The 23,248-nt window shown below is 33.9% G+C and overlaps 3 protein-coding genes and 1 non-coding gene across 12 annotated transcripts; all 4 read right to left on the bottom strand.

The window, feature by feature from the left end:
- Positions 1-8,110: 8,110 nt before the first annotated feature.
- On the bottom strand, positions 8,111-9,424 carry LOC123195655 (acetyl-CoA-benzylalcohol acetyltransferase-like). Its single transcript, XM_044609475.1, has one exon. The coding sequence runs from the start codon at positions 9,422-9,424 to the stop codon at positions 8,111-8,113; it is 1,314 nt and encodes a 437-aa protein (XP_044465410.1).
- A 2,467-nt stretch (positions 9,425-11,891) lies between these two features.
- LOC123197041 (probable tRNA N6-adenosine threonylcarbamoyltransferase) lies at positions 11,892-16,026 on the bottom strand. 3 transcript variants are annotated; one of them, XM_044611221.1, is made up of 4 exons: positions 15,867-16,026; positions 13,734-14,302; positions 12,609-12,764; positions 11,892-12,485 (listed from the first exon to the last, which is right to left on the bottom strand). In XM_044611221.1, the coding sequence occupies exons 2-4, from the start codon at positions 14,286-14,288 to the stop codon at positions 12,132-12,134; spliced, it is 1,065 nt and encodes a 354-aa protein (XP_044467156.1). In that variant the 5' UTR covers positions 14,289-14,302; positions 15,867-16,026; the 3' UTR covers positions 11,892-12,131. The 3 variants fall into 3 exon arrangements, with proteins under 3 accessions (XP_044467156.1, XP_044467157.1, XP_044467158.1); XM_044611222.1 differs by lacking the exon at positions 15,867-16,026 and adding an exon at positions 15,134-15,319; XM_044611223.1 differs by lacking the exon at positions 15,867-16,026 and adding an exon at positions 14,853-14,980.
- LOC123197113 lies at positions 14,845-14,994 on the bottom strand. The gene has a single exon (XR_006497814.1). It is a non-coding gene; the product is annotated as a small nucleolar RNA snoR137 (small nucleolar RNA).
- A 1,399-nt stretch (positions 16,027-17,425) lies between the features above and the next one.
- On the bottom strand, positions 17,426-22,134 carry LOC123196995 (protein FAR1-RELATED SEQUENCE 5-like). 7 transcript variants are annotated; one of them, XR_006497773.1, is made up of 4 exons: positions 21,823-22,134; positions 20,295-20,854; positions 19,673-20,035; positions 17,948-18,081 (listed from the first exon to the last, which is right to left on the bottom strand). XR_006497773.1 is itself a non-coding variant. In XM_044611169.1 (3 exons), coding segments are annotated over exons 1-3 (756 nt in total). In that variant the 5' UTR covers positions 21,824-22,134; the 3' UTR covers positions 17,426-17,886. The 7 variants fall into 7 exon arrangements, 2 of the variants coding, with proteins under 2 accessions (XP_044467104.1, XP_044467105.1); XR_006497775.1 differs by lacking the exon at positions 19,673-20,035 and adding an exon at positions 19,398-19,491 and having other exon boundaries at positions 20,285-20,854; XR_006497776.1 differs by lacking the exon at positions 19,673-20,035 and adding an exon at positions 19,398-19,491 and having other exon boundaries at positions 18,056-18,081.
- Between the last annotated feature and the right edge of the window lie 1,114 nt (positions 22,135-23,248).

The following is a 23,248-nucleotide window of genomic DNA, read 5'->3' on the forward strand; positions in this document are numbered from 1 at the left end:
CTCTATCTAATTAACTACACATCTTCAATCATCTTTTAAGTCAACATTAGCCTAAATGATTGGACTAAGACATCTCTATTACACAATTTATCCTAGTGTAGAGGAAAATGACACTTCCTACCATAAATTGCCTTATAGAGCACCATCTAAATTGTCACTTGATAATTATTATTATAGGCAAACTCCACTAAGAGTAGCATCTCAACCCAACTTACCCTTTGGTCTAAACAAGAAACTTTTAACATGTCATTTAACACCTTATTGGTCTTTATAGTTTGACCATTTGTTTGCGGGTGATAAGCTATACTGAATGCCAAATTAGTGTCTAATGATCTACACAAACTCTTCCAAAAAACTAACATAAACCTCATGTCCTTATCTGATATAATTGTCTTGGGCATACCATGCAATTTGACAGTTTTTCAAACATATGACTTTATTAGCTAATTTGTAGGGGTGGCATCCTTGATAAGTAAGAAATCTATTATCTTAGTCAATTTGTCAACTATCACTCAAAGCGCATTATATACATTATAAACTCTTGGAATCCTAATAATAAAGTCCATAGAGGTATGTTCCCATTTTCACTCTATAGCAATCATAATGGTCTCTAGTGTTTGGTCTTAACTTGCTAACAGGTGAAACACTTGGCTATGTACTCATCTACATCTTGTTTTATGTCAAACCACTAAAAACTTCTCCTTAAATCCTGATATATCTTTACACCACTAGGATGGGCTATGTAAAAAGAACTATAAGCCTCTAAAAGAATTTTATGCCTTAACTCATACGTGAGGAATACAAACTTTGCTTTTGAGCTTGAGGACATTATCCACCACTTGAAAATTTACTTTAAGATTATCCTGAATCCTTTATTTACACCTATCATCCTAAAGCTGAGTTATCTTGATCTCTTCTACTAGCGTAGATTTGATTTCTAATATGGACAAACCCCTAATCATTAACTCAATCTGCTTTTGATCTAGGTCTAATTGAATCTCCTTTTGAATCATCAACTGAGACAAAAGTATTTTTCTACTAGGGGCATTCGTGACTATATTAGCTTTGTTTGGATAATACTTGATGTCACAATCATAATATTTCACTAGTTTGAGTCATCTCTTCTATATCATGTTACACTCTTTTAAAGTGAAGAAATATCTTAGGTTCTTATGATCAGTGTATATATTGCATCTTAACTCACATAAATAATACCTTCAAATCTTAAGGCCAAACACTACTGCTGCTAATTCCAAATCATGAATAGGGCATCTAGTCTCGAAATCTTTCAACTATCTTGAGACAAAAACTATAAACTTGCCTCACTGATCAACACTGCTCCTAGACCACCATGGGATGCATCAGTGTATAAATCATACTCAACCTTCTCTTCAGGTAAGGCTAATACTGAAGTAAAAGTCAATCTTCTTGTCAATTCTTGGAAACTTTCCTCATATGAATATAACTATTAAAACTAAGTTTCCTTCTTAATAAGAGTTCAAGGAGGTCTTCTTAACTTTGCAACTAAACAAACCTTTTGTAGTACCCTGCCAAACCTAAAAAACTATAGACCTCCTTGATTGTCTTTGACCTTTGCCAATCTAGAACTATTTTAATTTAACTCAGGTCTACTGACATGCCTTAGTTGAAACCACGTGCCCTAAGAAGGTCACTCTATCAAGCCAAAACTCACACTTGGTTAACTTAACATACAATTGTTTTTCCCTTAACCTCTGTAAAGTAAATCTCAGGTATTGCTCGTGTTCTAAGATATCATTAATTAGGACTATAATAAACTTATCTAGACAATCTTAGAACACCTTGTTCATCAAGTTTATAAACACTATTAGGGTATTGGTTAGTTTAAATGGTATCACTACAAACTCAAAATAGTCATACCTCATTCAAAAGGCAGTCTTGGGTATATCCTACTCAACTACCCTTAGCTGATGATAGTCGAACCTTAGATCAATCTTAGAAAATACCACTAATCCCCTCAATAAAATTATTTATTTTAGGCAATGGGTATTTATTCTTTACTATGACCTTGTTCAACTCTAAATAGTTTATACATATTCTTATGGACCTATCTTTCTTTTAGACAAATAGGATGTAAGCTCCTTAAAGAGAGTGACTCAATCTAATAAAGACATTCTCTAACAATTCTTGGAGCTTTTTTTTTAAATCTTATAACTCAGTTGGGGTTATTCTATAGGGTGTTTTGGATATAAGTGTTGTACTTGGTACCAATTCTATAGTAAACTCAACCTCTCGTTCGAGTGCTAATCTTGGCAACTCTTTCTAGCATCTCCTCAATGCTCAAGTTTGACTCTACCTTGCTTACTACATGAGCCAATAAGCATGTACACCCCTTACTTAGCATTTTTATTGGTTTCAAGGCATTGATTATCAAACTCCTGATACATCTCTCGTCAAACTTAAATTGGTCCTCATTCTCAAGATTGATTAGACTTTTTTATGTCCACAGTCAATCTCAACATTATTCCACTTGAAGAAATCCACCTCTAAAATCATATCAAGATCTAGCATCTCAAACACTATTAAATCCACTAGAAGTTGTCTACCATGTCTATCAATAACTTATCCTATCATCATCTCACCACTAATCACTAACTTATTATCTAATAAACTCTATCTTAACTCTCTAGGCTACCCTGCTTGGTTGTACTCCTAATCATTCTATTAAGTTCTTGGCTACAAAACAATACGTAGCACTGTAATCAATCAAAATATAATATGAGTACCAAGGAAAGAAGTTTGACTAGTAACTGTTGCTAGGCTGGCCGTAGTCAGCCCTTGGGTGATGGTATAAATTATGGTAATAGCTATTCCCATTGGCTACTCAACTTAGGTTGGAACCCTAAGACAAAATCTAGTCATGTGTCCTATTGATAACATCTGTAGCAGACTACTTGCCCTGTAAACACTCCCCTTTGTGGTGTTTGCCATATTTCTGACAAGTTGGAACCACAGACTCTTTATGTTTCTTATTGCTCTTCTAGCCTTTATTATTGTCTTTGTGTTGTAAGGGTTTTTTCCTTTTCTTCTCTAAAGGAATGTTTTTTTGAATCGAGGCAGTATTACTACATGACTACTACACTAGTATTGGGACTATTACTAATAAAGGTGTTATCTGAGTAGAGATCTAACCATACATCCTCCTTATGAAAACCTTTGCCCTTGTTGCTTTACTCAAGACCTTATTGTAAGTCTAGGATGGTTGTTGTCTTTTCATCATGTCTCAGACTATGGCTAAATCAAACCTATGGACAAATTTCTCTATGTACCTTTTTTCTGTACTAGTGATCTCAAGGGCAAGCCTCACCAAGTGATTAAACTAAGTAGAGTATTCCTTCACCAAATTTGTGTCTTATGTTAAGGTGGAAAACTTCTGTGCTCAGATATATGTCACATTTATACCCCAATACTTAGCCTCAAATCTCTTTCTAAACTCAGACCAAGATATCTTTGAAGCCTTAGTAGTCTCTTAGACCAGGTTTTACCATGTTCTTGTATTGGACTTGAAGAAATAGGTGGTATTTCATACTCTCTCCTAATTCATCATATCAAACAGGGTCATAGTACTCTTCATCAACTCTAACTACTCTTCAACTGCAATTAGGTCCTTAACACCATTAAATTTATGTTGGTGCATATTAGGCATATTGAAAGTAAGATGCAACTGAGTCTTAGTTAGTGTTGTTGTTGGTATTACCATTAATGTTAAAGTCATCTCTATTAAGGCTTGAGCCTTTTCTAATGGTACCTTTGTTGACCTACTAGCATGCATTTAATACGAAACCGTTAATAAACTCAAGAGCATTATAATAAAACCTCAATTATTAAACTTCATAAATTTACTAAAATATCCTTATAAAAAAACAAATCGGAATTGTTCAAAGGATATTTAATCTTATAAACACAAACTAAAATCCATAGTATGTATACTCAATGATAACCATAAAAAAATCATCATGACATAAAACTGAGAAGGACTGAAATGATTGGAATGCTTTCATAACTCTATGCCTTTTTATTATTGCTCGTCCCATAGCCATCACTATACCTGCACACATGAAAATAGGGAAGTAAGTGAAAAAACACTCAGTAAGTAGAAGACTATTGATAACTTTTATTGAAATCCCTAAAATACCCTTACTCTTGATCCATATTAACTCTATCATCTAAAGTCAATATTAAACTCATTTGTGGATGATGGTGAGTTTTATGTATTGTCTCTATGCTCATACTAAATTTAGGGAATGTTTAGCTTGTATGTCATAACTCTCGAATTGAACTATGTCTCTCTCGATTACTAAGGAACCTCTCCCCTGAATTCTTATCTAATGTGACCATACTAAATTTGGTAGAAGCATCTAATTCTAAAAGTTGTAACTAAAGTTGTATATTAGGCTGAGCTGTTTGGATCGAATACAAGGATTTGACATCTTGACCTTATGAATTATCTCTCTATTCTATTGCACCAATTGTATCTCATATGAGCTTTATTATGAGCAAGTACCCTACTATAGGTTTGGTATCCTATTGCAGACTTGCCCTAGTGCGAGTGGTGTAGGGAATATGTACTCACGATGTCCTCTCATAACGATCCTATGATGTATAACATACATGTAATCTTAAGCCCTAACTAACTTTGGCTCACTTTCACTTCCACCTAAATATGCATCATGTGTCATTCTATATCTCAACTCTTAGGCACGTAAAGTACTACTGCATACCTAGAATGTCTTTTCTATCACTCTAGACAACCCTTAAATCTTTAGCCTAACCCCCTTGCTTTTTTCTTCTTTCTGTCTTATACACACGGGTGTGTGTATCTTAATACACAGAGGTGTGTCTTTACAATCTCTTCCACACAACTACTCTTCATGGCAACTCCTCGTGCATCAATTTATTTATACACATAAGCGTGTGTTATTTAACTTATAGGCATGTGTCCCTTCAGGTAAGATTCTTACTTTTCTTTTCTATTCTCCTCTTTGACTACACTACTTCTCAAGGGTGTTCTAGAATTTCAACCTACACACAATTGTGCTAATGCTACACACAAGAAGACCACATGTCTTAGTTGACCGCTAACTAGTCAATAGCTTCTAACACTTGTCGGATCATTAGAAAATGTCAACCAAATTTTGGGCTTTGGATACATGGGTGTGTGTGTCATACCATATAACCATGTGGAAAGTCTAGAATGTGGAAAATGTTCAACCTACACCCTATTTTGCTTCTCTACTAATACTTACTCCTTTACCTTCAATCTATCATCATACTAGAATAATCTTTATGCCCAATATCTTTACCCATAAAATTGTTCACACATTCATAACTCATTATACTCATTATCATAAAACCATTGCATAAACAAGAGGCATAAAAATAGTACTTCTAACACAAGTATTCGTAGATTTATTCACACCATTCCAAACATCTAAATCATCAGTAACAGTTTCTAATGTACTTATTGAATAGGATGTATCATCAAACCATAACTACTCATGTTTTAATGCAACCTATCATTATCAGACCTTAATCAATTAAGTAATATGGTGCATCAATTTCATGCCAAACACAATCATATGTCATTAACATAAACCGTAAAAGCACTTATGGTTCCTATTTACCTCAATTTGCAATAAAAGATAGCCTACACAAGCCTCTTTCTTTCTTCTTTCCTTACCTTCATGTCACCAGAAACACACCATCGAAGTCATTGCATAGAAGGGTGACCGTCAAACTTGCCTTCTCTCACTTTTTGGGAAAAAAATCCCACATTTAAGGATTATGGAATAATGATCCCAAAAATGCAATGATGTGTCATAAATTGAAAACACGTTACACACACAGGCGTGTCTTTGAGGCATAAGGTTGTGCATCACTTAATTTTGAATTCATGCAAAATCAGTCTAATCCAACTAACTTGACATGACATATAGGCATATACTCTCTTTATACAGTCATGGGTCACCTAAAACTCATATTTTAACTTTCAAATCATGTCAACTGATGCAAAAAGACTATCTTACCCTTGAGAAATACTTGTGGGTGTTACACAGAGTTAGCTAGCCCAATAAGTCATATGGTATATGCACAAGACATGACAAATAGTAGACTCGTGAGGTGTCATATGTTTTCACTAAGACATCAGATATGTTAAGATTAGTTTAAACCTTAGAACCTTTGTAGATGACCTATGTTTAAGGCATAAAGGTGCCATGTTGTGACCACTTTGAGATTTACTAGTGGAACGCCAAGTTAACCAGCTTTATGTATTATTCATAGTGTTGAAAGGTTACCACATTACTGAGTGTTTCACTCAAATGTTTGTTTCTATGGTTTTATAGTTAGAGGTAAGTAGTGAGACATGCGAAGGTGCTAGCAGTCCAATGAGTAGCTGCATGAAGGTGAGGCAAAACTATCGTTTCTCAAATCTTATTTATTTATTTTCATTCATGCACTTTATGGATTTTATGATTCGGTTTCAAATACTTGGTTTGTAATAATGAGTATTTATGTATTTTAAGTCTTTATTCAATACATAATTTTGCACGCTTAATGTGAGTATTAAATATCATGCATATAATTCTGCTATTTTTAATTAAGGAAGCAAGTGGTGCACATTTGTAGCACCAGAGATATGCCCAAGGGTATATTCATCTTTTGGCTTTGTTTGTGTTTGCATTGTTGCTTGAGTAATTAATATTTATTGATCAATCGACAGATAGTTGTGTAGGGAGGCCACACACTCGTGTATGATGAAGAAAGGTAAAATTGTCTTTTCTTGTTTGATTTTTTTAGTTTGGCTAAGTTTGGATTATCCACACTCTTATGTATGATGATATACACGCCCGTGTATGGTCAATGCATTTGAATATTGGATAAGGATATGTTTCATAGGGATTTTAGAATGTAGCTTTAATGCGTAATGACATACACGATCGTGTGTTTTAAGTACACACCCATGTGTGTCATTATTTCTAAAAAATTAAAAGACCACGAACGCCTTTGGCTAATCATCGTAGAATTGTCGGGTACTGAACTTTCAATTTCTATTCCTATCTAGTATTGGCTTACTTGTAAGTACCAATTCCATTTTTTGGTGGAACTAGTTGGTTTTAGTTTTGATTCTAATTTAAACCCCTAAAGAGCCAAAACTGACTTGGGAATCAAATTTAGATCAAAGTTCGGATACTCGATCAAGTACCCTAACTTTGATCTAGTACCCAATCAAGTAATCCAGTTTCCTTTTCTTTTTTTGTTTCCTATCTCCCTTTTTTTATTCTCTATATCAAAGTTAGTACAGGCATTTCGACTATAATTAATATGGCCAAACTAATCCGATCCAGTTTAAGAAAAAAAACAAACATCTCTTGAAGTTAGCTGGATGCATCTTGAGTTAGATGAAGCAAATAATACACATTGTTTTCGTTGCTCACCTTTTCCAATTGTTGGGAACTTTTTTGGTAAAGGAAGATTTCACACCAAAAGGGAAGTTGTTATTGTCTTTTACCGTTTCTAATTAATTTGACCCGTTGCTGTTAAACAGTTAAATAAAAATGGCTTTGCAAAATATTGGTGCTTCAAACAGTGATGATGCTTTTTGTTGGTATAAGATGCCAAAAATGATCACCGAGATTGAATGAAGAGCCAATGGCATCAAGACCAATTGCTGAGGCCTTGGTTAGACCTGCATTAGGGCGCAGTCCAAATTTTATTAAGAAATACATTATTGTTATGAATGTTGTAACATTAGTTTAAACAAATAGATTTTAACCGGAAACGCTACAACATTACAGTATAAATCCGGAAGCAAATATATTAAAATGCACTTAATGGGAATTTTGTAAGTAAAAGTAACGTTAAACATATCCAGTTTTAAATTTCAAATAGGATATTCATATAATATGTTATCATATAATTAATTATTAATTTATTATTGATTTAAAATCATCTAATGATATATATTTTAAATATTAAACTGAGTAACATACTTTTTCACTTTATTACGTAAATAAATAACAATTATTCTGGAGTTTTACTATAAAGATAATAGAAATGGTTTTGGTGGATACTAATGACGTACCAGGGAAGTGAAAGCCATAATATCTGAATCTTGTTGAAAAGCATTCATGTCGTTTTCATCCAAGGACATCCATGCTTCAATTCCTTCACCATCTCTAGTATCAAATAGCATTGTAAGCTCAACAGCAGATTGTACATGTGTAACTCTAGCAGGCTTTCCCCAAGCAAAATCAGGATAAATTGGCATCCTGCACAAGCTAGTAAATCCATAACAATCAACCTTATCAATATCTTTGTTGAATTCTTCACCAGCTTCTTTCCAAGCATCAATCACCATGGAGGAAAAATCATCGCCACTTTGTGGTTTTGCACAATCGGCAACTGTGTTTCTTATTGCACCACCAATGACACTCACCAAGTCGTGAAACTCCACCTTATAGCACTTGTTTTCGGGGTTGAATTTCGCAATCACCGGCCTGAATAGGTTTCCACAGCAATCATCTGAGATTGGCAAAACTGTTCTTCCTCTCATGTTCATTGTATGACAAATTATGGAAGGCCTCCATTCTCCATGTCTTAACCGAGAAACCCTGATGAGAGCTTTCCATATAATGGCTGTCACTAATTGCACCCTTGAAGTTTTGCCAACTTCTGCCATCTTTCTCAAAGTCGATATAGCCAACCCATCAAAAACAAACGTCCTCGACACAGTCTTCAATCCGGGAACAAGCCTCGGGACGGGCTTCATTTCAGGAACCATTTCTCTTGTGGGAAAAAGCAAAGGTAAATCAAAGCTTGGTTGAACAACTTTGTGAAGCCCTAATCGGCATGAAGTAGCCCATCCATCAATGAACTTAGTTGATAAAAATCCATCGACTATCCTATGTGAAATGCAGAAACCGATAGCTAAGCCTCCACACTCAAAAATGTTAAATTGAATTGCCACTAAAGGACTAGCAGGCGATTCAAACTGGAGAGGAACCAAATGGTTAAGCTGTTTGCTATCAACATCTCTTCCAATTACTGAAGAAAGTTTGCCTTGCACAAGGGTTTCTGTAAATTCTACCCCATCATCATTGCAATCTATCGAAAATTTGTCATTGATATATCTTCCTCCTAAAGGATAGAAGAGGGTTAGAATTTCGGATAGTGATTTCTCCAACTTCTTGCTGGCTGATGGAAATTCTTTTTCACTGAAATTAGGATAGAAGAAAATAAAAGGGAGATAAACTGGCGGACAGAACTGATCAATGGCTGATATTTTCAAGTTGCGAATGTTATGAGGTGTTGGAATTGCTGGATTTATCAACTTCTTTGAGAGGATTTGAAGAGGACACTGAGGTTGGATTTGCTCTCCTCCCATCTTGCTATGGTTGAAGAGAAGAGCCAAGAGTATATTGAAGATAAAAATGTGTGCATGGATATGAATAAAAACTAATCTCCATATATATAACCCTCTATGAGATTCTTTAGGATGAAAACTCAAACCATTAATTAAAAATTCATATAAATTAAATATTATTTTTTTCGTACTTCAAACTTAATATTTATTATTAGTACATGACTTTATTATTCAATAAAATAATACGTATAATATAAAATTTAAATATATAAATAAGATGTATTTATATAATTAGATAGTTTTAATGTAACATTAAATTTTATATATATATATATAATATTGCTCGTTTATTGTTAATTTATATGATTTTGTGGCCTAAGGAAAAGAACAATAACGAGAGTATGCAATTGATTCTTGAGATGACAAAAGGATCTCTAAGAACACCCAATTGATCATTCTCAGCTAAAAAACAATAGCTGTCAAGATCAACATAGTTATATACCCCAATAATTGTCGTATTTTAATTACGGCATTGTTAAATTATCTAATTCATTGGAATCTAAGAATGGTTAAAACCTCAAGATTCCTGCTTCACGTACATGCAAGTGATTACAAAATTTATACTTGGCAATATGTTATCAAAAGAAACCAAACGAGAACGTAATTTATTGAGATTTTTAATTAGATGCAAAAAATTGGGGCAAATAGCTCATTTTATCCAATCATATCTACCATCTTTGTTTCTCGCCGACTCAGAAATTCTTTATAAAATTAAAAGAAAAAGACTGACCTAAAAGAGGGGATTTGCAGATGATGATCTTTGCCATGAATTATTATTATTATTATTATTATTAGAAATCCATTTTACCTATCTTCGGTTTCTAGTCCAAAACCAATTACTTGATCGGGGTTTAGAGTGGCTACTTTAGGTTGAGACGAACCTAGAGTGTATCTGTGTATTCTTCTTTTATTTAGATTTACTCAATTATTTGTGGATTTGGGTATTGTGTGTGGTCAACAATTATTTTTTGGTACCTAAGAAGAGGTAAGCCTAGACTGGACGAGGTTAAAAAAGGCCAGTCCAAGGGGGTATGACCCATAGATTTTGGGTTGTGCTAGGGTTGAGGGAAAAGCTCATAGATTGATCCGATATGATTTGTATTTTTTCTAAATATAAAAAAAAAAAATTAACAAAAGTATATAAAAATTAATTTTCAGTGAGTTAAATCAAAGAAATTTTATAAATTAGAAAAAAAACAAAAAAATATATTTAAAAAATCATTTTTAGCAAGTTCGCTTACTAAAAGCCTACGAAGGTACAACTCATGGGACTATAGATTATGCCTTAAGCCTTGGTTTTGCAATAGGTCAGTTTAGCCTATTAGGGTTGGCCTTTTGATGGGTTCCTGACACAAAACAACTTGTGGTTAGGCAAACATGAATATGTCTGGATAAGGATAATTCGAGAAAGAGTTCAATTCAAAAGAGGAGTTATATACACTTAATTGTTGGGACAGATTGAAGATGAAGGGTTTTCAGTGTTTAAAGTGAATGAAAATAAGATTTACATGCACGTCAATTCACAATTGTTACTGAGGTGTTTAAAGATTTAAGTCAAGAAATGATTATTAAAATATTGTTTTAACTGTTCAGTTTTACATAGTTTATATAGAAAAATACGTAAAATGACTTTTGTCTCACATCATTTTACTAGATTTGGACTCATTCTCTTATAAATAGTTTGTTTTTTTATTTTAGTTTGGTTGAGGGTTTTATGAACTTTTTGAACAGAAAACAAGATTGCATATTAATAAGATGATGGGTTTAAAAACCAATCAATCGAATTGGTCGAATTATCACCCATTAAGAAAAACGAAAATGATTCACCAAAAACGTTTTGTGAGTGAGACCAAATTAAACTCTGATTTAATTGGCCAAACCACGTTAGTTTGTGATTTGACTAAGATAAAACTCAAGTTGGATTTACTGTTGAAATTAGCAAAAAAGAAACCAATTTTTTTAAATTCATTGTTATCAAATAATCACAATAAAATTATAATTATTTATAATTTAATAATCATAAATTACACCAACACATGTAAAAATTGATGACAACATAACCAATTATTCTCATAATCAAAATCTAATTACGATAAATTGTGTTATTGAGATTGTTTAATTTTAGAGTTAATAACCGATATTTTGCCGGTAGCTAGTGCCCACCACCAATTCCTTGGAATTCGAACCCAGAAAAGAAATTTGGTAGACCCTGCATGAATCCAAGGGCAATAGCTCTGTTGATATTTGCAACTCTTAATCAAATTGAGTCATCTACTAAACTTGACATGGCAGTATTCTGAAAGTTGCAGGAGAGGATGGTGGGAGAAGGCCAATAAATGTGTGAGATAAATATTCTCAGCTTCAGATTTCTGCATTATTTCAAGTAATCCAAAATATTCATGAACAGTGCCAATAGGAACAAGAACACGATGATAAGTTCCCGTTCTGATTCCTCTTTTTCAGTAAAATACCCAAGCTCGCTCATCTCTAGCCAATATTCCTCACTAAAGTTCAATTTTGGTAAACAGAACTAGAAGATATATATTACATATACATAGAACAACAATTTGCTTTATAATATCAACTTACAACATTTTAATCTAACATTAGTAATTAAACCGCTTATTCTGGCTAAGTCACTATGATAATACATTGGAATCTTCTTAATTTAGTTGCTTTGGTCCATAAGACTGTTCTTGCAGCAACCTGACTCCCTTTTTATTCTCCAGATTGCTTCCACTTCATCGGTCCTGAACCTTTGTGTAAATGTAGATTCCTCTAATGGAGTTGATGAGCCATGAGCGAATTCAAGGAGACCAGTGTATGCAATCATCGCTCCATTGTCGATGCAGTACCTGTCATCAGTTGCAAACAACTTTGCACCCCGCTCTGAGCACATTGTTCTCATCATCTCTTGCAAACGCTCATTACAACCCACACCACCAACAATGAGAACATCTTTTTTATCGCAGTGTGCCATTGCCCGTTCTGTGATCTCCACAAGCATCGCAAACAAGGTTTCCTGCAATATATAATTAAAAGCAAAAAGTAATTAGAACGCTGTAGATACAATTTGTCTATATGAAGCCTTGTGACTCAAAAGCACAAATGTTTAGGTAAACAATGAATGAAAATTACAACTCACCTGCAGGGAATAGCACAAGTCTGCAGGAGTGCACTCACTATTTTTGAGCTTCTCCTCGGCAGTGGCTTCAATATAACTCAATATTCCACTAAAAGAGACGTCCATTCCTTTAACAATGTAAGGAAGGTCTATGAACTTTTCTCCTTTCTTTGCTAGCTGTTGTAGGAAAAAAAACAAAGCAAAATAAAAGATGAAACAAATGCAACCTCTATATTTATAGATTAGTAATCGATTTTGATGAATAACCTAAAGTGTAAAGAATGTTTGTATGACATCTAAAGAAAAAGCAACACCAATTATTTTTTCAAGCATTGTGTGAAACACTCGCAGCACCGTTATGTGTAGTTCCAAAACAGAAGACTGAATTAGACCAGCCTAATATTTAATACAGAGATTCAAGTCAAAATTAAGCAAGATGAAGACAACTGAAATGGTACACAAAACAGAAGTCTGGTAACAAATTTGTCATGATTAGAAACTTAACTGAGAAGAAGAAGAAGAAGAAATGGATATAAGTTTTATGTTCACTGCAAACTTACAAGGTATATTATATATGCCAGGAGATGCCAGCTTTTGGGCAGGTCTGGGCAGATATTTTGGGTGCAACAAGCAAGTTTGGTCCAAAATAATCAATTTGAATGTCAGACTTACTATGGCAAAAATATTATAGATATCGCATGATAGATGCATCTTGTTCATATTGAAAATGGTTACAGTCCTTGGATTTTTTTTTTTAAAAAAAAAAACCTTAAATGAGAAATGAAAGGGATATATACTCATTAAATCAATGACACAATATATACAGCTTGTTGTAACAATCAGGAATGACCTCAATCTTAATTCTTCTATGAATCAAGTAAATATTATGCAGAAAAGTTGCAGTCCACAAACTAGATGCCAGAACTTCACTACTTCCAATGCATGATTGTCTGAACAGAAACAGTCTGAGGAATAGAAAAATGAGATCCAAACTGAGTTCCATATCATAGTTCTCAAGAACTTAAGGATATTATTGTGATCAAAACCAAGTATAACTCAATGAAAATGATTTTAAACAACCAATAGAAAGAACAAGTTTCAAACAGAAGCCACAAAGTATATGACACATATTCAACTTCAACATACCTGCTCAATGTTATATCCAGGGCTAGGATCATTGGAAAGAGTTAAGACCCGAGCAAAGCGATCCAAGCAATTTCCCACAGCAATATCAATAGTCTCCCCAAAAATCCGATACCGCCCTTCACTATATGCAATTACCTGTGTATTCCCACCACTAACATACAGGACAACAGGATCATCTGCTCCAGTCACAATCCTCCCCATCTCTATGTGTGCTACACAGTGATTGACAGCAACAATAGGCTTCTTCCACAGTTGTGAAAGAACCCGAACAACAATAGCAGAAACTTGCAAAGGTGCCCCCATGCCTGGACCCTTAGTGTAACAAAGGCAGTCAATTTCATCTGGGGTTATTCCAGCCGTTTCCAGTGCTAATTTGACAAGAGGAAGAATGTGTTGGAGATGGTGTTGGGCAGTTTCTCGAGGGAGGAAACCATGGCCAGGAGGTGTAATGTAGGTGTGGCGTGGATTTGCTAGAATGCTTCCATCTAATGTTACAACCCCAACACCAATCTTGTTAGCAGAACCCTCAAAACCAAGAGCTATCATTCTCTTCATTGTAAAGCCAAGCCCTGTTATATTTACACAAAATTGATAAGCTTAACTAAAATGTTGTCAATTATGAGACAAATAAATATCATCTTACCCCACAATTTAATAATAAATACAACAATAACATTTTCTAATACTAAGAGGACATGGAAATCAGGTCTAACAAAATTTATTGTTGAGAAAAAATCTCAAGAATTTAAATTGTTCTAAATGTTATTTTACTTTACTCCAAATATACCTCAAGCTATGTTACTCTCTCGTGCAACTCAAGTTGAAACACATGACTCTTGTTACTAGATATCAAGAAAGCAAAGAATTTTCAGACTAATTTGCTTCCCATTCTTTTAAGAAATTTATTGGCAAACTTGTGACTACGCAATTCAGTTCTTGTCCAGGCAGGTGATCATGCAAGTTCCAAGCACTCACAAAGGCCTTTTGTTTACATTTTTTATGCAAGTAATTCATTTTAACCAAAAAGTTCCCAAAATACAAAGCTTAGAGCATCAATCAAAAGAATTGAGGGATTACAAACAAAACATTCAAGTCAGGAGCCTGAAAAGGCCTATATACCAGCAGACAGGTAGCACAGTGCAACAAAGGATAACACAGCGCTGCTTAAAACTGGCAAAGACGAATTAGACTCATTAATATATGCTTCAGAACATGAACATCCCCCATCTATATGAGAGAGAGTTCACCTGTAAGAAGCAACCCAACAAATCCCAATATTAATTATTAATTAATAGACAAAAGAACTAAAAGAATTGGCACAATCCACTGTTAAAACAAACCACAATCAAACATTCTGCATTTAAAACCCCGAAAAGCAAGGGTAAGTGAAATTTACATACACTTTCACCCAAACATCCCTCTACACGTATAAAACCCTGAAGAATGCAGAGCTTATCACAAGAGATTACTAAGAAAATTTGAAAAACAAAAGAGCACTCTTATTAAGGTATTTCCCAAAACGCGCTTCAAAAGTTTGGACTTAAAATCTACATTTTTCGTAAAGCACTTGTTAAGAGGTTCTCCAAAAAACCACACAAGTTTCTCTTTTGATTGAAAACCCACTATTAAATATTTCAACCAAACATTGGAAAAAATAGATATAAAAGCATTTTTGTCCTTTTTTTTTTTTGAACTTTTGTCCATTTTAAATTTTTAGGTAGTTCCAAAATGCATACACCTACTTTTCACAAGGGCCTCCCATTAATAAGCAAAAAATGCAAACCTTCAAAACTTAACCAAAACCAAAAAAAGGTCAAAATGAAACCTTTTTCTTCTACCAAAATCACAGACCACTCCAAATATTAAATTAAAACTCACAAAAAAAAAAAAGTAAATCCTTCAAACCAAAAAACCCTCATATATTAGGCCCATAAGATTTCTTAGAACGAGTTCATTATTAAATACCCACCAAAAAAAAAAAAAAAGCAAAGCCAAAACCAAAGTTCAATCTTTCAAGCAAAAGACCCATTAAGAAGTAGTGCATACAAGTTCATAAAAGGAGTTTAATCTGGAAAGCAGATACATAAGTAAGAGAAAGAGGACTTGTTTTGAGGAAAAGAATGCAGCAGAAACCTGTGGCGGCTGAGAGCTTGAGTTGAGCAGAGAGAAATGTAACGATAACTGACGGAAGATAACCGTCAGAACAACTAGGCACTAGGGTTTAAAGCCTCCAAAAAATATCTCCTTTTGCTAATTTGCCTCCCGACTTGTGGGAACACCCAATAGTCTAAATGGGCAGAAGTGTAGATAACTGCAATTTTAGAGTCTTTTTAAAGAGCTTCTCATAATTTTCTAATTACATTTTCCAATATTTAATATTACTATATGAACAGATTACAATGTAATTTGAAAGATTTTTTTTTTTTTTTTGAAAAATTTTAGCATAATTAATGAAACTAACTATTTCTTAACTTATATATTATTTAAAAAAGTTTTTATTCAGCTTCAATCTATAATATTTAGTTAGAAATCGATCTCAATTTATTTTAATTGTTAGAGGAAGGAATAATCAACAAAAATTTAAAAAAAAAAAACTTCATCAAAAAACAATTACGAATATGGTGAACTTTAATACAACAACACCAATATTGATAAGAATATTCAAATCGAACTAAATTCAAATTAAAATTTTTTTAACTCAACTCAATCTATTCAAATCAAATAACAATCAAAACTCAAATAACTAAAATCAAATTCACTGTTAGATATAAAATTTTTTCTAAATTTTTTTTGTTAATGTTGGTTTGAAATTTTGGGATGTTACATTGTACTATGGAATTTTGGGATGGATTACATTTCAGGAGAGATCATCTCAAAATGTTAGCAAAAGGCATGTTTGCCCCTTGTCTTCAGTAGTCGACTATTATTGTAAGAATCTTAAAACTGTCTGAAAAAATTGTTTGTAACTTCTGTGTTTCAACGTAATTGAATGATTTTAGCTTAGAGATTGATAGAGGCCTGATCACAAAGGTATATTTTCGTAAGCCCAAAAAGAAGAAAGTGGGAGACGGTCCAGTAGAGAAAAGAGAAGGTGATCCAGAGAGGCCCTCAGCTGAAGATTCAGAGAGCAGTGATGAGGAGGGCAATCTGGGAATCAAGGAAGCTGCACTGGAACAAAATGATCTTGTCCATCCAGTTGGTACAGATGGCAGCATGTGAGGAGGCAGAGGAGAGAATTCTGTTAGGGACTGCACACCCTTTATAAGGCAGAAAAAGAAGGAGAAAAAGGGGAGACTAGTTTTCTGGAGAATTTGTTATTTGTTGGCAAAAGTAGATAGGGAGAGGACTGGCTCTCGAATTCCAGTACTAGTATAGTTTTATTATTGTCATTGTTATTTTTCTGCTTGCTTTTCCTTTATTTGGAGAATTATGAACACTGGAAGTGAATCATGTTATTGCTGTCATGGATTAATGAAATGAGTTGCAGTTTCCTTATTATTTCTTGCATTAGTTAGCATTATTTGCTTGTTTGGTTGAGTGAAAAATGCTGGTGCTGCTTGTGGAGGATAATATTGGAGTCTGCTGTTAGTTAAAATAGAACAGGAGATCTGCTGTGGGAAGAGTTCATAGGATTGGATTCAAAAATTTGGAAAGGAAACCTGCCAACTTGCCAGGTTCCTATCAGAGATAAATAAAACAAATAGAGTTTCATAGAAAGGAAGATACTTACAATGCCTGGAGAACCCTCATTACTCTAATGATCAAAGGAAAAATCTAGACCTAGTCTCAAATCCAAACTTCTTCTTCAAAGACACTTGCAAGAAAAGGGAAAAGGGAAAAAATACTGAGATACAATCCCCTGGATGCTATACAAAACATATCAAAACTTGACTAAATGGACATGAGGGAGCAATGGAATAATTTTAACCTTCCAGGAACATCCTGATGCCCAAGAGTCTTCGTGCAGTCGACCAACACAACGGCAGAGCATGGACTCAAAAGGACTGTACATTGACGCCCTAAATTTTTCTACAAATGATGAGATCCCAATAAATGAGACTAACTGAATGCCTAGAAAGACTACAAGAAAGTAAGCAGTGACTGCTGCACATCATTCTCTATACCAGATTGGTTTTGTATTTGAACACTGAAACTATATACAACTCTTCTGCTCTTTGTCTTCTATCTCCCTCACCCTGTCAACTATGGGTTGAATTTTCTTCGACAAACTCTCGTTGTGCTCCTCTATTTGCTCAAAAATCAACTCCAGGTGCCTTTTATAGGTTGCTGCTCTCTTTTTCTCAATTGCAAGCTGCTGTGATAGTTCCCGAATTTTATCGTGTTCATTCTACAAAAATGAGTAATAAAAAGCCAATCATAATAGAGAAACAGCAAGCAAAAACATGACTTCAAGACAAAAGGCAAGTCCATATAATCACTTAAAGCAGTAAGATGTTGCTTTAATACAAGTCTATTTTAGATTCCATTGGCCATTTTGCACTCAAGATTGCAATGATCGATTTTTCCAACTACAAACAATGACACACGTGATAAACAGACTCCAGTAGAACTCACTCCCAAAAGCTAGAATAAATGAGGAGGGTCCTCAACCACATATATACACCATAACAGCCCAGCATCTCGGTCATGTTTCTAAGCTATCAAAGGTTGAAAACTTGTCATCATAAAAAAAAAAGAGAAAAGATGTAATATTTAAAAATGCCATCAACCTAACCACAACCCCATGTATGCAATGGTAAACTTAGTGATGTGCCATCAAAAAATCCAATGGACTAAATAATATGTTGTGCAGAAAACAGTAATTGTTTCAATCCCCATTGAAATCCCAAAGCCTCTTTTAAAATATAAGGAATATTAGTAACAGTTGCATAAAAAGAACTAAAGACACAACAGAAAGGCCAATTTACAAAAGTTCAATACCAAAGTTATAATAAGACTCAAATCAAGAGAACCCTAATTAATTCACTTATTACTACCAGAAATGCAAAACACTTGTTTAAGATTCTACCCTAACAAAATGAACCTATGGCACTTTTGCAGGATTTAATTTTGTAAATGTTAATGTAGATACCACACAGCTAGCATTATTTAGTTATTCCAAATTCCTTAAGCACTAGCACAAACTATTCTAACACATAATTACAAACTAATCTAACACATAATTAATCATATATAAAATGCCCCAACATAATTAATAATACGTTTACAAAAAATTAATCTAGTTCTTAAAAACTTTATAAAGAGAGAAAAAGTAGACTAAAGAAATTAGTTTGGTCCCAAAAAGGAATACTTGATAAATTTGTCATGACCAGTATAAAAGACATCAAATTAAGCACTACTGAATAGAACAAATGTGAGGACTTAAGCAAACTTTTAACGCAATCCTTCACATAATATAAAAAATAAAATTATTAAAGCATCTACATAACTGTATTTTCAAAAAATCAGTTAAGCTGAATTATGATGTCCTGAACACAATTAAATACAAAACAGAAGATATCTCCAAATTACTGGAATGGTGTTGTATTTATCAAACGATAATAATATTGTTTCTTTATTGTGTTGTCATCATAAATTCTCTAACCAAAGCAAAAGCAAAGACCAGGTTTATAGCAATAGTAGCAACAGTACTTATTAACTTGCCAGAAGTAAGCCTTATGCCATTCAAAATGTTTGGTATGCTTTCAACAGGCAGAGACTCACAACAGAACCTTCCCACTGAGGGCTAACAATTCTACTGCAGATGAAAGAAATGGCATGATAAGATAAACACTTTATATCAAACATAGAAATGCTGAGGGGTAACACAAGCTCTTGCACACAGGTCAAATCAATAACTAATGCTGAAGGAAAAGTATAGGCACTAAGGCTAATTTTACTTTCCAATTGTCTGTTTCAGGGGAAAAAGGAGCACGAACCTACACTAGTTGTGATGCTGGCCCATAAGGCCATTTCTGTCCACCGCCCTTCTCACGGAACCGTACGTGGAAAAATGAATGGTAGATTATAGCTATTTTCTTTCTATTTAAGTAAGCTTTCCATGAATTGAAAGCTTTGATCTCCTTCCCAGGAGTAGTGAGTGAAATGCGAAGCTCAACACTACCAGAAAGCACAGGCGGGCCGGGCGGTGGCCCGGATGGACACAAAAAACCGCACGAAAAAATGCAAGTAGGAGCCAGCCCCAGCGTTCTTAGAAGAATTTAGGCTTATTTCATTTTAATATTGGGATTGTTCCAGAAAAAAAGGAAGTCTAAATCTAAACCAGGCTTCATGACACATCTCTGCAAAAGAATCTTAAACTATGACTTCATTTCAGAAAATGCTGTGTGAATAGAAAAATATCAAAAACCATTAATTTGCACGTCATAAAACCACCAAAATTCCATCAATGTTACTGCCATTATAATGATTCTCAGAAATTATTAAGAGTATAGTAATGATTGACTTGGTCTCCAGATCATGTCAAATGAAAGACTATGTAGAAACAAAGTTCACAATATCCAGCTCCTAAGAATAAGAAATAAGAGTACCAGAACTGACCGGGTATTGGTCGTAAATGCAATCTTTTCGACCTTTCCCAGGTGTCAAGGGATGGGTGTGCTCCTTCACAAACTTTGTAACAACCCATTTGCCTGAACTTACTTTCCTCACCAAAATCATTGCCCTGCAACCAACCCTGGTCTCTGCTCTTTGCCTTACAATTTTTTCACGCTTGTCAGACATTCTGTAGCCTTCTTTATTGCACACAAGTGCCCGACCAATAGCTGATCCATCACGCCTTGATCGAGAAAGTTTGCTTACACGAATGATGAATCCTACGCGTGTAGCATAGGTATTATAAAATGCATGTGCAGCTGCTTCAGACTCAAACTCCTGTCCCACATAGGGCTCATCCGACAAAGCCAATGACACAGTTGGTACCCCCTCTGGAATTGCACCCAATTCCACAGAATCAGGATCCATTTTATTGTCCTGATTCTGTTGAAAAGCTACTTTAACAGAACTTCTACCCATGCCAACTCCATCACTTACTTGACTATGCATCTCAACACAATTTCCCACCATATCACCATTAACATTGCCATCAACCCTGTAATCCACTGAATAATAACAAGAAAATTACAATGATTTTAAAAACCACATGGTAAACACCAACTAAAACACAACTAGCATTCCCCTCTTCATTGAAAAAAAAAATGAGGACAAATAATTAAATTCTAACTTATATTTTCAGCTTTCAAGTACAAAAGAAGAAAATATAGAACTCAACCTAACAAGACAATATCTTTGTGAAAGTCTCATTACCATATATATACATCACTAGTTCTCATTACTCAAATAAAGCATATATATTAACTCAACAAACCGCACTCAAACAACTCAACTCATGGCTGATGTACCAAGAAACTGAACGAAATTAAAAGGCAAAAATATGAACTTTTAAGTAATATTTTCATTGTCAGTTACAAGTAAAAGATAAACATAATACTAACTCAACCAAACCGAATTTCAGTAGCTAGTTTTTCATGTTTACAGATTGCTAACAACCTTAAACTAAATCAATAAAATTATGTGCATTTATTATGAATATTAATTTGGGTACGAATGATGATATGTCATTATGTGATTATATTTTATTTTATCATTAATTCAAAATTATCTAATCACATGATGACACATCAACATTAGTACCCAATTTGATACTTATTTTAAATGCAAATAATTTTATTGAATGAAAATTTCACCTCCCTCTCCACATTCTCCCAGCAAAAAAACAAGTCCAAACTCAAGTTTCCTTAATACCAACATGGAATTCATCAAACAAGAGCATATAGATTTAAATCTCCCATAATCCAAAATTCCAAACAGAGATCAAAAAATGACATAAAGACTCAAACTTAAGACTAAACACAGCTGAAATTCACAAATTTAAACGAAAAAAACTAATCAAAATTCACGATTTTCCCTCTAATACATCAAATCTACAAAATAAAACAGTAATATTAAAAAAAAACATAAGCAATATATTCAATAAAATAAAAATATATATATAAAAAATAAAACTTACTCTGAAATTAAGTTTCTTTTTCAAGACGACACTGGATCGATGATCGAAAATTAGGTTTCGAAGGGAGCGAGAGGGGGAGATTAGGTGAGGGTTCAGGGTAATTAATTATAGGGACGCGGGTAGGTTGGCGTGGAGAATTATTATTGGCTCAGTTAACATTAAAGTCAACTTTCTCATTTGACAAATGGTTGATGCCACGTGGTGAATGCAGGTTATATCACGACTGCATGATGGAGTTGCCTTGACATACTTTGAAACGGCACGAAAAGAATGAGTGGCGTGGTGTTCCGCCTGTTTTCACGTTTTCCTTTCTGTTCTCTTAGTGGGTCCCGCAGCGCAAAGATTTCGTGTTTTCCTTTTTCTTCTTTTAGTTAAAACGAATCGTTTTGGGTGGGTGTTCTGTTTGTTTTAGCATCAAAAAAGAGAAGGTACGGAGAGGTTGAAAAGAGACCGTATGGAACATTCTGATTTAATTTGAGATTTCAAAAATACTGTCAATTAGTAATCTTTTGTTTATTACTCGCTCAATTTGTTTGTAAAATTGAGGTTCGATTAAAATTTGAAAATAATTTTATTTTAAATTAATTTAAGATAAATTTGAATAAATGTGAAATAACCTTCAATAGCTCATCCTCCTGAACTAATTTCAATTACTTTTTTACTAGAGTTTGAGATATCAACAATTAACCACAATCATTCATTTTAAACAAAAGAAAAAAATATTTTAAATATACATAATAATATTAATAATAAATTTATCAATAACATTGTATAAAAAAATAGGTTATCTCTACGATCGAGGAAGATGTACAAGGGGAACTCTCAATTGATACCCTCTCATGGCAAGTACCCTATACGAATATAAATAACAAATTGCTAAATGAAATTTCATATAAAATATAATAACAACAATAATTTTTAAACCTAAGGTGGGGGAGGTGATGTAACCAAAAGGTCAACCGAAACACCCTCATGACTGGTATCCTGTACAAATATATAAAACAAATTAATCAATAATAATTCAAAAATATATATAGTAACAATGATAAATGACAAACTTCGGATAGGGGAGGTGATGTAACCGAAGGCCCAACTGAGACCCCATCATAGGCAATACCTTGTGCAAATAATAATAACAATTTGATCAATGACATTTCATATTAAACATAATAATAATATTTCATATTAAATATCGTATAAATAATTAATTACAGACCTCATGTGGCAGACATGATAGAATTGAAGGGTCAATGGGTAAGGCCCTCCCAACACCGTTTTGAGTACTTTGCACAAAGTTAATACACATGTTAGAGAAACAAGTAACTACAATTTTTATAATGAATAAATGAGATATGACTTTGTCACCTAATCGATTGGAGCTAAGCGTGTACACATGACGATGTCCTTCAAATGAGTCATATAATCC

The sequence above is a fragment of the Mangifera indica genome, chromosome 14 (assembly GCF_011075055.1).
Source record: "Mangifera indica cultivar Alphonso chromosome 14, CATAS_Mindica_2.1, whole genome shotgun sequence".
NCBI classification, from domain to species: domain Eukaryota; kingdom Viridiplantae; phylum Streptophyta; class Magnoliopsida; order Sapindales; family Anacardiaceae; genus Mangifera; species Mangifera indica.